This window comes from Microcebus murinus, chromosome 6, assembly GCF_040939455.1.
Source record: "Microcebus murinus isolate Inina chromosome 6, M.murinus_Inina_mat1.0, whole genome shotgun sequence".
NCBI lineage: Eukaryota > Metazoa > Chordata > Mammalia > Primates > Cheirogaleidae > Microcebus > Microcebus murinus.
Window position 1 is genome coordinate 102971243 of NC_134109.1, and position 14531 is coordinate 102985773.

Below are 14531 nucleotides of genomic sequence, written 5' to 3' on the forward strand. Positions count from 1 at the left end.
GTGAGCCTCTCCACCAGGTCAGATTGCAGAGGGCTGCAGACATCCTTGGCTCTGTAAAAAGTACTTTGGCTCCTCAGAGAGGGGCCTAAAGGGAAGAGGGAAAAGAGCCCAGAAAGGGGAAGTGAAATGGCTCCAGGAATAAAACTGTTTTTGGTTATCCCTTGGACCAGATCTGTGGCTATGCATTCTTCTAGCAGATAGGGAGGGCCCAAAATATTTGGAGAAACATATTACACAATTAGAAGTGTTTTCTGAGTTAGCTCTGGCAGGTGTTCTCCCATTTAACTGCCATCTGTTTTCATAATAAAGGAAATTAAAAGACAAATGGCTGTTAATATTTCTTAACCTCTATTTTAGTACATCTCTTGACCTTTGCTCTGAGCCAATCACAAATTATCTCCTCTACCCACTTCTTGAAAAACCAAAGAACCATGTTCAATGAGGCAGTTTGTGAGGGGCAATATTTAGGGAACCACTTCTACTCTCAGTCGCCCAATCATGATGCTCTGCACCCCATAGCTACTGGGCTCAGAATCAGGCCTTCAACAAGTTATGCTTTGCAAAGATAGTTTGAACATACTCTTAACCTATTAAATTGCCCTAAATTGTTTCAGTCTTACGAGAGGGTTCTTGGGCAATACGTGAGCTCATGAAGGAAGTTCCTCTTAACGATATCACAGTCTGAGAAAGGCACAGGCAATTTTAGTAGGAGTGGAATTCCAGAGAGGGTCTCCTTGAGCTGGTGTGTCACTTCCATTGTCATTAACTTCCACTGGAATTTGAAGATAACAAGGGAGATTGCTTGACTCTGCTTCCCAGTAGAATATTTGGCTGCTAGACTTATTACAAGTAAAATACATTTTTAAATGATACAGTTTCACATGTGCACATTACATTAAACAATCTGTGTATGTGTAATATTTATATTGAATTTTGCCTTCATCTTCACTAAGGAGAAGTCAGGCAATCTTTGCTATGAAATGTTTTAGAACTTTATATTTTTTTTTTTTTTTGAGACAGAGTCTCGCTTTGTTGTCCAGGCTAGAGTGAGTGCCGTGGCGTCAGCCTAGCTCACAGCAACCTCAAACTCCCGGGCTAGAGTGATCCTTCTGCCTCAGCCTCCTGAGTAGCTGGGACTACAGGCATGCGCCACCATGCCCGGCTAATTTTATATATATGTATCAGTTGGCCAATTAATTTCTTTCTATTTATAGTAGAGACAGGGTCTCGCTCTTGCTCAGGCTGGTTTTGAACTCCTGACCTTGAGCAATCCGCCTGCCTCGGCCTCCCAAGAGCTAGGATTACAGGCGTGAGCCACAGCGCCCGGCCAGAACTTTATATTTTGATTGTGGTTAAAGATGCAGGCACATTTAAAACACTAAAACCTTCTTCTAGTGCTGGTATTCAGAAGTAGGACTGAAAACCTCCAAAAAGAGACATCAGATTTGAGGAATATCATTGACCTATGGTATGTGCAAATTGTGTAACAATAAACCAATTTTTAACTGAGTTCTACTCCACTTGTTTGGAAAACATATGTCTGAGGTCATCAAGAATTGAAATACTCCATTGAGATTTCACCAGATAGTGACTACCCTACTTAATCTATCTGAGCGTGTCAGCATTTTGAATCTGCAGATGGTGATGAATCAATAACACTGACTTTTTACCGATGTGCATCATAAACTTGAACCTGGCGAAAGAAAGCTGTGATCATTTTAACTTAGGTTAATAAGGATTCCTGATCATCAGTTGGATTTTAGCAATAGTCATTTTTATACTTCTGCCCTTTACCAGTGTAAAATGAATCACAACTAAAAAATTTATTATGTCTTTTGAACAGATAGATTCAAACAGAAAATGATAAATGTTTGGAAATAACATAAAGTCATTTGATTTATGATTAACTAGTTTTTTTTAAATCTAGCATGAGCACAGTGAGCATTTCCTGTTTTGATCCATAAAGTAACTGTGCAAGTTCTTTTTCTGGCATATGCTCTATATGAAATATTGACAGCTTTGGTTAAATAATCAAAAATGGCAATGCTATTTTAAAGCACTGTTCAATTTTCACTTAAAGATAGCACATAATTCTTTCCAGTGGTACAGTCTTTACAATACTATTGATCCTTTTCATTACCATAGGGGATCCATCAATAGATGCCCATTTATAGGATTCTCAGAAGCAACAAATAATAGGATTTGGAAGAAACAGATAATAATTCTGTTAGTACTCAAAACCTCCAAATATACAATAAAAAAGGCTATACCAGAACACCTTTCCTTACACTAGTAAAAGAATTTTATCTGATGTCAACAGGCCAAAGACCATTCCTACTTCTGCAAAATGTGATCATAGTATGGCAAAATATGATTAAAAATAGAAATCTGTCTTCTCAACACATTAGAGAAAGAGGGATGCCACTTTGGAAGGCACATTGAAAAACCTGCCTCGGCTGTGTTCATCACGATATGGTGTGAAGACCACAGTACTTGTCGTTTAAACACCCAAATTATCCACAGAAACTACTTGATAATTAGGGAGCTTAGATTATTTCATTTTACCCCTAAGTAAAAGCCCCATCATCGTATGGGGTTTCCGTAGACCCCAAGTATGGCCATTTTGATGTCTCTTCCACGCTGCTCTATAGCATAGCACGCCCAGGCAGATTTGCTGGGTAGACACAACTCAAGAGAGCAGATTCTTCTTTTAATCAAAATAATTTTACAATTACAGCTCCAGACTTGAACAAAACTATAAATCTTGAGTCCTTTCACCGTCTTTAGTTAAAAAAAAAATTTTTTTTTTAAATCCATTTGGTGGGCAAAGAGAACTCGTCAAAAGAGAAGCGAAGAGGAATGTTGCAGAGACTTTCTTAAATACAGGAGATGCAGCCAACAGCAGCATGGGAAGGCCCAGGAGACGGAGCGCTTGGCGTTATTTTGTTGCTTTCTGGGAAGTATAGACTGGGAAGTTTGATGAGAAGACAAGACAAAAAAAAAAAATCATTCGGTGATCTAATGAGTTATTTTTCTCTAAGGCTCTACCAAGGCAGTATTATTTATAATTAAGTCATCTTGCTGTAGACTTTTATCTGATTCAAACTCACACCAAATGGCTTATTGACTGTAAGGGAAGTTGCTTCTCTTGCTTTTCTTCTGACTTCTTTCTCCAGCTCCCTCTATTCCACCTCTCCACAGGTTGGGACAGGCAGCACACTGGGGAGGGACTCAGCATCAGTTTGAGAGTCAAAGCAACCTGGGTGGAATTCCTGCTCTGCCACTCAGTGCTGTGTGATCAAAGACAGGTTATTTAAATTAGCCAAGCCTCAGCTTACTTACATATAAAATGGAGCTAACAATGGTGCCTACCTCATAAGTTTATTGTATTACATGAGAAAATTCATGTAAAGAGCTTACAAGAGCCAAAGCCATGGCTCCTCCTGAGAGTTCAGCAATGTTAGATGCTGTTATCATTCTCTTTGTCATAATTACTTTGATATTAGAGCTTGGACCACTGCTCTGTCCCTCAAATGTCCACGTGTTTGAGCCCAATTCTTGAGGGAGTGTTGTTTCAAATGAAATGTGGGATAGGTGTGTATTCTGGAAAGGTTGCTTCCGTGAATATTTTATCTCCTTTATCTGTCTTTTTCTATAATACACTTGTTCATATCATATATATATAATAAGCCTGGCCAATTGACTAGCCAAACATATGTATTTCATGTCTGTTATGAGGAAAAAATTGAATGTTTTATATGTTATAACTTTTTTTGTTTGTTTGTTTTTTTTGAGACAGAGTCTCGCTTTGTTGCCCAGGCTAGAGTGAGTGCCGTGGCGTCAGCCTAGCTCACAGCAACCTCAAACTCCTGGGCTCAAGCGATCCTACTGCCTCAGCCTCCCAAGTAGCTGGGACTACAGGCATGTGCCACCATGCCAGGCTAATTTTTTTTTTATATATATATATATCAGTTGGCCAATTAATTTCTTTCTATTTATAGTAGAGACGGGGTCTCGCTCTTGCTCAGGCTGGTTTTGAACTCCTGACCTTGAGCAATCCGCCCGCCTCGGCCTCCCAAGAGCTAGGATTACAGGCGTGAGCCACCGCGCCCGGCCCTGTTATAACTTTTAAAAGCTCAAAAAAGTTCCAAACAGTTAAAGTTTTCAAGACCATAACTTTTTATAGTCTTGAAACTATGAAAATAATCAGTGGAAGAATCAGTAAGTAAATGCACAATTCTCTGAAAAAGAAAGAAAACAACATCAAGGTTCGATTACAGACATTCAGGGATTTTTTTCTTTTATTTTTAAAAGCCAGCACAATGATAATTTTAGAATTTCTCATAAATAAGACTATATTTTTAAGCAGATGTCTTTGGTCCCATTTGTTAATGGTTTCTTCACATTATATATGCATCACTGAAAACCTTTAGTCTGTCTGAATAACTAGAAGATAACTAAATGAACAGACCATTTAAAGACACATAAGAAGTACAACTAAGTTAAGACAATAAAAAGGAATCTCCAGAAATTAGCTATATTTAATGTCGCTGTCTCTTTGGCCCCACAGATGATTGAACAGGTGAGTCAGCTGATAGCCGATCACCTGCAAATCCATCGCTGGCTCTTTAAAATGGACTATGAGTTCCAAGGAAATGGGACTGCATTTTGTGACATTCCTTGCTACCTAAAGTGCTACGAGTGGCTGCTAAAGGAGAGCAGCAGATACGGCCCCCAAAACTGGAGGAAGAAATGGGCACAAGTGAGTATTCAATAGTGACTTCAGCCCCCAGTGTCTGGGAACAGTTAGGAGACGAAGCAAAAGACTCAGCTAAGAGATGACAGTACTTTCCTCTAGACTCAGCTCTGTCACCTACCAGCAGTGCCTTTTTGGGGCCTTAGTCCTTATATGCAAAATGAATGGAGTTGATTAGGTCATTTTAAGTGTTTCTTCTTTGGGCGTTGAAAGTCTTCATTTACTTCTTCAAATTGATTATGATAGTTAGGAAGCAAGCTTTTCATCATATTCAGGTAACATTACAAATATCATCACTTGCCCTAAGTGGGTCCTAACATCTGCTGTTGTTAAGCTATCTGTATTTTATTATGAGATAGAAATTCTATTAGTGAACGGTTGTCACCTGGAAGCTAATGCGTGCTAGCATTCCGTCAGCAGTCATGTGTTTCGAAGACATTTCAAGGAAATGTATGTAACTGCCGGTCCCCGGGAGATGCTGAGAAAACAGTCCATCCCAGCCAGAGAATCTCCCAGCAAAAGCTGAGCTGTGGGTAAGAAGCCTTAGCATTTGAGTAGGCATGTATAGATTTTTCCGTGTGCATTGGTGGAGAGATGAATTGTACAACCTCTCAGTCTATTCCAAATTTACTTAATAAGTAATTTTATATGGTTTAACATGTAAATTAAACCTGCCGTTCTAAAAGCTGTCCCGCTTTGCATCCAGAGACCTAGACTTGCCGGGTTCCTTTAATCCCAAATCTCTGTTTTAGCTGTCCTACTGGTAGAGCATAACTGATTAGGAAAATCCAGGCGCAAATTCACTTAACTGGTCCCTTCCCTACCGGCACACATAGTGGTGGGCTGTGCAAAGTGATTTGCATCTGCTTTGAGCATCCCACGATAGAAGTATATGAATCAAGACACAAGTGGTAGGAAGGGAGGGGCACACTAGAGGAAACCACATTATTCTTGGGAAAGTGAGATGATGAATAAATCTAGAAAACAGTCAGGAGAGAGAGTTCCCTGTGACAAATGTGACTGTTCTCCCCATGATCTATTCTGGGCTTTTTTCCCCTCCTCCATCAGTAAATGCAGTACCTGTCATGGCCAGCTTTTTACATATTATTTAAAGGACACCAAAATGAATTACTCTTCTAGAAAAAAAATAAAACAAACAAAATGTATTTAATTTTGAGATCCATAGAGGTTTCCCTTATGTTGTTTTTGAACTGAATTTTATTTCGCATTGTATAGAATTTTCTTTTTAAAGCAAAACTGTTGAGATTAAACCATTAAAAACCAGGACCTTTTTATGTAAAAAACTGAAATGCTAGTGTGCAAAGTGTTCACTGACCTCAATATTTCAAACCAGTAATTTTTAAAGAATTCCTCTGACACTAGACTATGCTAAATTTGAAATATCTTACGTTAAAAAAAATTTTAAATACTGACATTTGGCTGAATTGCACTGAAAAGTCTAACATTATTTAATTTCAGTTATTTTAAACTATACCATTTTAAATTGGCACCTAATACATTTGGCACTGTCGTTAATGTTATTAAATGTGAAACGCTTGAATAATTAATAGTCTGTCGAAGTCATTTTTTAAAACTTAACAAGAGAAACATAATTATTCAGAAATCTTTTTATAATCTGAGGCCTGTGCTTAGCCATGGTATGGCGAGAAGTCAAAAATAAAAATTAAGCGGTTCTGAAAAGGTTTTTTTTGTTTGTTGTTGTTGTTGTTGTTGTTGTTTGTAGGAGACGATTGACATTCTTTTGCCTTCAGAGTGAAATCATATTTGAAGTGGAGGTGAACTGCAATCTCCATTGAGTGTAGCTATTGCAAATTTAGGATTAGAATTTTCCTTTGTTCCAGAAGACCATAGTAATGGTGCACACTTAGACATCAAAGCATTACTTTATGAGCACAGGCATGTTTTAATGTCCTATTACAGTTTGTAGACCTGTTTCTTTTGATAATGAAGATGTTGTATCATCAAGCCTAGCCTGCCACATACAAAACATATGCTGGCAGGTTATTAAAAATTTCAGCTTCTTGATGAAAGACTATCCTGCAGGCTAAGAGTCCAGAGAAAGACTCCATTCTGGGAGAATTATTAGAAATGAGAATATGACTGTAAGCACTAAATTATGTTAATACTTACAAATAGCATCATTTGCATAGCAGTTTATGACACGATACCATGATTTTTCTCATTGGTGTGTTGGAGGCAACAGATTAAAAACAGTGCTGTTTATGGGAGTTTGAACTGTTTTGAGATTCTCTTACCTCTTATGAGGATATTGGTTTTAGATGTAGATTCCAACGTCTAATATAAAGAGCACCTCTTTTTCCATCTCTCTAACTTAGAACCAGAGTTATTTGGCTAGTTGCGGTGGAGATTTGAAACAAAGTCATGGAGTCAACAGATGCTAAAAAGCTCTAGTCATGTTTTAAAAAATCAGTAAAAAGACATGTAGGTGATTTTAGGAAAAGCAGAATGTGATGTGATGGCCACAGTGAAAATGAGTACAACTCTCTTTCATTTTTTCTTGGTGGCTTGGTACCAAACCTATTCTCTTCATCCTACCAACTAACAAAGCCCACTTTACCATACAGGTTCCAGGAAGTTCATTCACTTAAGTATCAATGCTTGTTAAGGTTTAATGAATCCACACACTTGCACACACTCCAAACTCTGCATTCCCCAGTTGGGGGTATTTATTTTCATTTAGTAAGAATAAAGGCTTAAACAAAGGGAGGCACACTTGAAGGGAAGAAACCTTCCTGGGCACACTCACCTAAGACAGTGTAGGGAGACCCAGCTAGACATTTACTGTAGTGCCAGTTGTTCTTGTGGCCTTTTTTTTTTTTTAAAGACAGGGTCTCACCCCGTCGCTCAGGCTGGAGTGCCTTGGTATGATTATAGCTCACTGCAGCTTCGAACTCCTGGGCTCAAACAATCCTACTGCTTTAGGATCTGGGACTAAGGTACACACCACTATGCCTAGCTGGGACTACAGGCACATGCCACCATGCCCGGCTAATTTTTTTTACTTTTCTGGGGTCTCACGATTGCACAGGCTGGTCTCCAACTCCTAGCTTCAAGTGATCCTCCCACCTTGGCCTCCCAAAGTACTGGGATTACAGGTGTGAGTCACCTTGTCCAGCCTTTTCTTATTTTTAAAGGGTAAATCTTCCCTTCCTCAATTCCTGGGTTAGTGACAGTGATGCTGCTGGTGACACTACTGGTGATTCTCAGTTAGTTTAGGGTTTCTCTGTGCAGCCCTTCTTTGGTCCTCTGTTACCCTGGAGAGTCTGGGATCACTATGTTATCACTTAATGAGAAAAAGGAAATTGAACTGGCTCTTGAATGTTACTATTAAATACTGCTATCTTTGCAAGAGCAGTTTTCCCTTGTACTTTGTACTTTGCACCTCTCCTAGTAGAGCTAAGTCAGCAAACAAAATATACTGTTACAAAAGAGAACCATCAACTAATACATGCCTTAGAACCCTCTACATCCACATGCATTGGGAAGACTTCCATCCATCCTGAATGCCTTATAACTGGTCATAGAAGCCACTGTAGGAGGCCTGAGCTTGGGGTCTTGTATGGAATTCATTATTGAGCCCAAAGAGCCATCGCCTTATAACCACATAATTTTTAGAAAAGTTAAAAGATAATATAAGAGTATTAAAGAAATATTTAACCAAATAAGTGCAGAATCACTTTCCCCAAACATAATTGTTTTCATTTTAGTGTATTTCCAAGTATGCGGTATTTCTCATATCTACTATAATAGTGTATATGTTAGTTAAACATCAGATCTTAAACATTCTCCATGTTTACACACAGTCTTCACATTTAATGGCCGTATAATATTCCCTCATACTGATTAACTCCCAACTATTACACTGCTCAAATAAGTTAGAAATTTAGGTTGTTTCCAGCTTTCTTTTCTTGGTGAGAGCAAAGGAAGGAGAGAGGAAATATGTTTGTTTTTATTCTGGGTTTTGGTATATACCTCTTTTTGCTTCTGTTGTATTATTTCCCTAGGAGAAAGACCCAAGAGTAGATTATTTTATGGCTCTTGTTACAGATTGTCGTATTTCTAAGAAGGTAGTACCAATTTCCAAACAACTAGCAAAGAATAACTGTACTAGTTTTATTACAATCTTACCAACACTGGATATTATAACTGTTTGCACTTTTATTTTAGATATAAAAATATATCTAATGGTTGCTATTATTTAATTGCTAGTAAAGGATATTCTTTTTTATGTCCTTATTTATTATTTGTATTTTATATCAAAAACATAACATCTTTGTATTAAAAAGAATCTAGTAGGTTTTCTAGGTTAAGAAAAAATCTACAGTTATCATTTTTCCTAATCATTAAACTACATATAAATGATTATTCATTCTTTTTGTTTATTTTTGAGATGGAGTCTCACTCTGTTGCCCAGGCTAGAGTGCCATGGCATCAGCCTAGCTCACAGCAACCTCAAACTCCTGGGCTCAAGTGATCCTCCTGCCTCAGCCTCCTGAGTAGCTGGGACTATAGGCATGCATCACCATGCCTGGCTAATTTTTTTCTACATATTTTTAGTTGTCCAGCTAATTTCTTTCTATTTTTAGAAGAGATGGGGTCTCATCTTGCTCAGGCTGGTCTCAAATTCCTAAACTCAGACAATCCACCCACCTCTACCTCCCAGAGTGTCAGGATTACAGGTGTGAGCCACTGCACTGGGCCCTATTCATTCTTTTTTCATAGTTATTTTTCTATCTTAAAATCTTAACTTCTTAGATTATCTTTACATGTTTAGTAGTTGCCAGAACACTGGACTACACAGGAGACAAAGCATTTGTAGATCCATGAATATACAAAGTCTTGACATCTCTTTGTATTTCTTAATGTAATAATAATCAATTAATATCATTGTAGAATACCTGTCGAGTGCCAGGCTTTGTGCTAAGCACATCGCGTGAATTGTCTCATTCAGTCTCAGGAAAACACTGAGGTTTTTACTTATCTACTTCCACACCAACTTGATAAGAAAGGTGCTGTTATTCCGTTTACAGATGGAGAAACTGATGCTGGCTAATAAAGGATTGTGCCTGACTTTGAACCCACATCTGACTCCTCCCAGCCCAGGGCTTTTGCCACACTGAGCCGAATCAATTTAGAAAAGGCCCTCTTCTTTGAAAATCCTGGAGAAGTGCTCTCCCCTAGGTCCCTGCCTTTGTGACCTGCACCATGTGCTGCCCCTGTGGCTGTTTTCTGCTTTGCACATAAACTTGTGGGAATAACAAATATTCCTGGATCACAGTGGCCACTGCTTTCGAATTTCTTTCCTCTCCTGGATGACAGTGGAGCTGCTGGCCTTTCCCACAAGGCAGCAGACTTAGGAGTCGAGCAGGCCAGCAGCACACACACCTCCAAGCTGGAGAGGAGGAACCCTGAGTGGGGAGTCTCTAAGATTCAGCTCTTGCAACCCCATTGCCTCACATACCTGGGTGATGAGAGAGAATTCTAGATATCGCACTTTGGTTATTCATGGAGCGACGATTTCCAGTGCTTGTCCCAATTTAATATACTATCATGACCATTTTAGTGAGCCTGTATATTCTCAACTCTTTGAGTAGCCTACTTTCACAATCAGATGTAGCATTAAAAATATAGTGAGCATTTAAAGCCCTGTTTTTTGCATAAGCAGCCAGATATTTTGTTTTCATCTTCTTTTTATTTAGGCTCCTGTTCCAGGTTGACATAGTAAAGTCCCTTTTAAGTAGAACGAGTATGGGAATAGGCTAGTCTGGATAGTGGAACATCCCACTATTCAGTGAGCATTCAGGGTAACTAAGAGGTAGTTTGGCTTCATGGGGTTCCGTAGCCCAGGCACATCTAGGTTAGGCTCCCATGCTTGCTAGGGATAACCACAGGCAGATTTCTTCTGCTCTCCATGTCTCCATTTCTTCATCTGTAAATAGGGATATTAATACCTGTCTCTTGGGGAGGTGGTGAGAATTAAATGAGATAATCCTGTGTTATGTTTAGCACATAACAAGATTTCAAGAAATGCTACCTGTTATTAATATTACCATACAATTGTATTGCAACAAAATGCAGGTAATTATTGAACAAGTACATACAATTTAATCTTTCTTTGGTGATTTAGAAGGTCCTTTAGGATCTTGTAGGCGTCCAGGTGATTGTGGTATACATCCATCATCGTTCCGTAGGATTGTGGCCGTTGAAGATGCAGACTGTTGATTCAGGTGTTCCTACCTATGATTTACCCAGATAAGGCCTTTAAAAAAATAAATAAATAAACCTTGATAGCAGCCTTGTTTCCTACCATTAAAGAATAGAAAACAAGTCCATTTATTCGAACTTTCTGCCTACTGAATAAGGAGGCTTGATAAAGTCGAGATTATTCTGACCAAAAGACTGAGACTTGGTCGCTTTATTTTCTGGTTCCAGTTGGTGTATTTTCTAATTAGCGTAGCAGCACGTCACCGCAATCATTGGAAAGTCTTAATCATTTACATATTTTTCCTTATCTCTGAGAATGACTTAGAATGTTTTCTTCCAGTTCAGCGGTTATTTTCATGAGGCTGCCAGGGTTGAATTCGAGGTGCTTCTCTGTGCCTGAGGACGATGACAGGAGAAGGAAAATTGCCTCCCCAAGCGAAGTGAAAGCCGGGGTACCCCTTCCGAGGACCCATAATAACCAGCTACACAAGCTGTTGGTTTGTGTGTCCTATTGATTTAATATCCTTCTAATCAGTACATAAAGCTATGGGCCTGCAGTGTTAATTTTTCATATGCTTACAAAGTACCCTTTGATTTTCTGTCACACGTTAATTACAGCGTTTTGCCATTAAATAGGAAGCTTTGTGTAAACTAATTACTAGGTAATCATTGTCTACTGCAAGCGTGCTGTTTGTACCTTTTATTTTATTCTAAAAATGCACAGATCTCACAGTCTGGAAACACTCTACCTTCCAGCCATTAGCTCTCACTAATTCATAGCATTATTGTGGTGAGAGTGTAGGAGTTGTAATTGTTGTGGTATCAGAGCTGTTAATTACCGGAGTAAACAGTTGAAATGGTGCCAAGGTCTATTGTACAAGGCAGAGAAAAGGAGGTTTAAATGTTACTCCCGCCATCTGGGGACTGGAGGAGCGGCGAACGCTTGGAAACAGCAGTGAGGCGCTGTCGCCGCCCCAGCTCCAGGGTTGGCGGCCATATGGATCCGGAATATTTTGAATCAATTGAATTTAACTGCCAGTTTCTCCGCAATGGCAGCGTGGAAGGAAGGAATAAAGCAAAAGATGAGAGGGACGGGAATTGGTTGGTGTTTGCACGTCCAGGAAGTCCCCGTTGGAGTCCTCTTAGAGGTGTCTGCCTTGCTGGAAGCCACGGAGCAGGCGTGGGCATTTGGAACGGATTCAGAGCGAGGTTTTCTCTCGTCTGGCGGCAACTGCGCCATTTGCTTCTGGTCGTCTGTCCTCGGTGCCCCTCGGTGAGGGAGGGCTGCCCTTGAGAAGGCCCGGACTTCCCTGAAGCCGCGCCGCCAGACCCAACAAAAGTCTCGGCTTTGGAATTCGTCTATTTGTTATCCTGGTATTTTAATGAGCGTGGTCTGTAGAAATACAGCAATCAACATATATTACCATGGCGTCTGCCTCAAGTATGTACATTTGTGTGAGTGGACGACACGTCAGAGAAAGCACAGGTCTTCCTGCGGTTAAGGAAGGTTGCTGCTTGCCCATCCCTTTTGTATAAAATTAAAACGCAAATTCTCCTGATAGTCTCTCATTCCCTCCCACAGACCCGCTCCTCTCCCCCACTACTTGAATGAAAAGATCAAGTCCAAAGGGCACATGTGTTTTCTTTTGTTTTTAATTTTCAATTAAAGAGCTTTCATCGGCATATGCAATTTTCTCAACCCGCAATATCTCTCTAACTAGAAAGAAAGAAACCTATTACCAGTAATAATAACTATGGCTACTGTCGCTTATGGTTGATTTTAAAACTGCATGGTTTCTGCTTTAAAATATTGCATAGTCTTTAAAACAGTCACATGTGTTTACTTGATGTCACTCTTATATTTTAATACAATTTCCTTTCAAACCATTTCCAACGTTAAAAAAATATTTTTAAAACAACCACCATTTGCTGCTGTAACTACTTTTTAATATCGTTGCCCAAACATGAGCATATTCTTCTTTTTTCAAACCACCCTGGATTATTTATTTTTAATTGTTCCTTTAGCAGATGTTGAAGTCATTCAGGGAGTAAACAACTCCTTGAAAGAGATCACAGACCCCCACGTACACCAGGAACCGAGGACCCCGAGGATGGTGTTTGCCGGGGCTTTGATGATGGCAGTTTTGTCCTGGGGGGAAATTTTCCTGCTTTTGTGTATGTGCAAAGTTCGATTAAGCATTTCAAGAAGCATTTAATCTTTATCTATTGAAACCCCCAGCATGCAGCACGAGATGGGGTGAGCCTAGAAAGAAAACCACGGGCCCCTGTGGTGAGGGGAAAAAAGAAACAGCAGTTTAAGTGCTGGAAAGTTGAAAGGGAATGAACCTTTCTAGTGTTTGTGGTCGGGGGCAAAGCAGTTGTGCTGAGCTTTGGAATGGAGGCACGACATATGTGCCTCAGTTGGACAAAACGCTTCTTGATTAAAATCAACTGCTAGGCCTGCATGTTGGTGCAAGGTGGAGGCCCAGATAATGAGGGACAGACTCCTCGAGAAGCCGCGAGTAGATAATGCTACATAAGTATGGAATTATATACCGCATTTTCACCATTCTGTTTAATGAGAGCTGCCACCGCAGCGAATCACTTGCCACACAGCCGAAATGGGCCATTAGCTATCAAGGGAAAATTGTCTTTGCCGCTTTCAGCAGATGGAGCAAATATTTTACAAAGCAATTTTACATACCAAAAACATTTGTGTGCCTTAGTAATGTTGGCTGTTTTACATTATGTTACCTTCTACAGCAGCATAATTTTCCATCTCATCGAAGGCAAAGTTGGCATTTTTGATTTTTAAATTCTCAATTAACAATTAAACATGGAGTATTAAAGCAGTCCTTAAACTTTAAGTAGGTGTGGGAAGTAGTTTATGACTTGCTGGAGACATTTTCATTTTTTCTTCATTCTCTCAGCATATTTTTGCACCCTAAAGAGGGACTATTTTTAATAATCTTAATGGAAAGGAATGAGTGAAAACTTCGCTACTGATTGCGGAATGAGAGTAACCAGCACGCAGGGTGATCAGAGCATTCGCCGGCTTAAAACACTCACCGAGAATGGTGGGTATATAGTTTGGCCCAGCAATTTGTTTCAGTTCAAAATGTTTTGAGCTTCAAGTAACAGAAAGCCCTACTCAAAATGGCTTTTTAAAATCAAGAGAATTTATTATCTCAGCTAACTGAAAACCCAAAGATTGGTCTGGCTTTCAGACAAGGCTTAAGTGTCCCGATGCTGTCACTGGGCACCCAGTTACTTTCTGCCTTTCCTCTGCACCTTGCGTAATCTCAGCTCCACTATAAGGCTGGGTGTCCTCGGGGTTGAACAGTGGCTGCCAGGAGCTCCTAGAGCTTGTCCTTGGTCAAGGCAATAGGAAGAAAGAACATCTCACCTGAGTAGCATTCTCAGAGGAGCATAAAGCTTCTCTCTTATAGGGCCCCAGGAAGGCCTCCTAACGTTTGATGGTCCTGAATGGGCCACGTGCCCACTGTGGCCAGGGTGTGGCTTTCCTGGT

The 14531-nt window shown here is 39.8% G+C and overlaps 1 protein-coding gene across 1 annotated transcript in view; it reads left to right on the forward strand.

Moving 5' to 3' along the window:
• IQCH (IQ motif containing H) overlaps positions 1-14531 on the forward strand; it is a 223007-nt gene that overhangs the window by 145030 nt on the left and 63446 nt on the right. The window contains exon 15 of the mRNA XM_012740721.3: positions 4571-4762. Coding sequence (XP_012596175.2) covers positions 4571-4762 — 192 coding nt within the window. The remainder of the gene's footprint in view (positions 1-4570; positions 4763-14531) is intronic.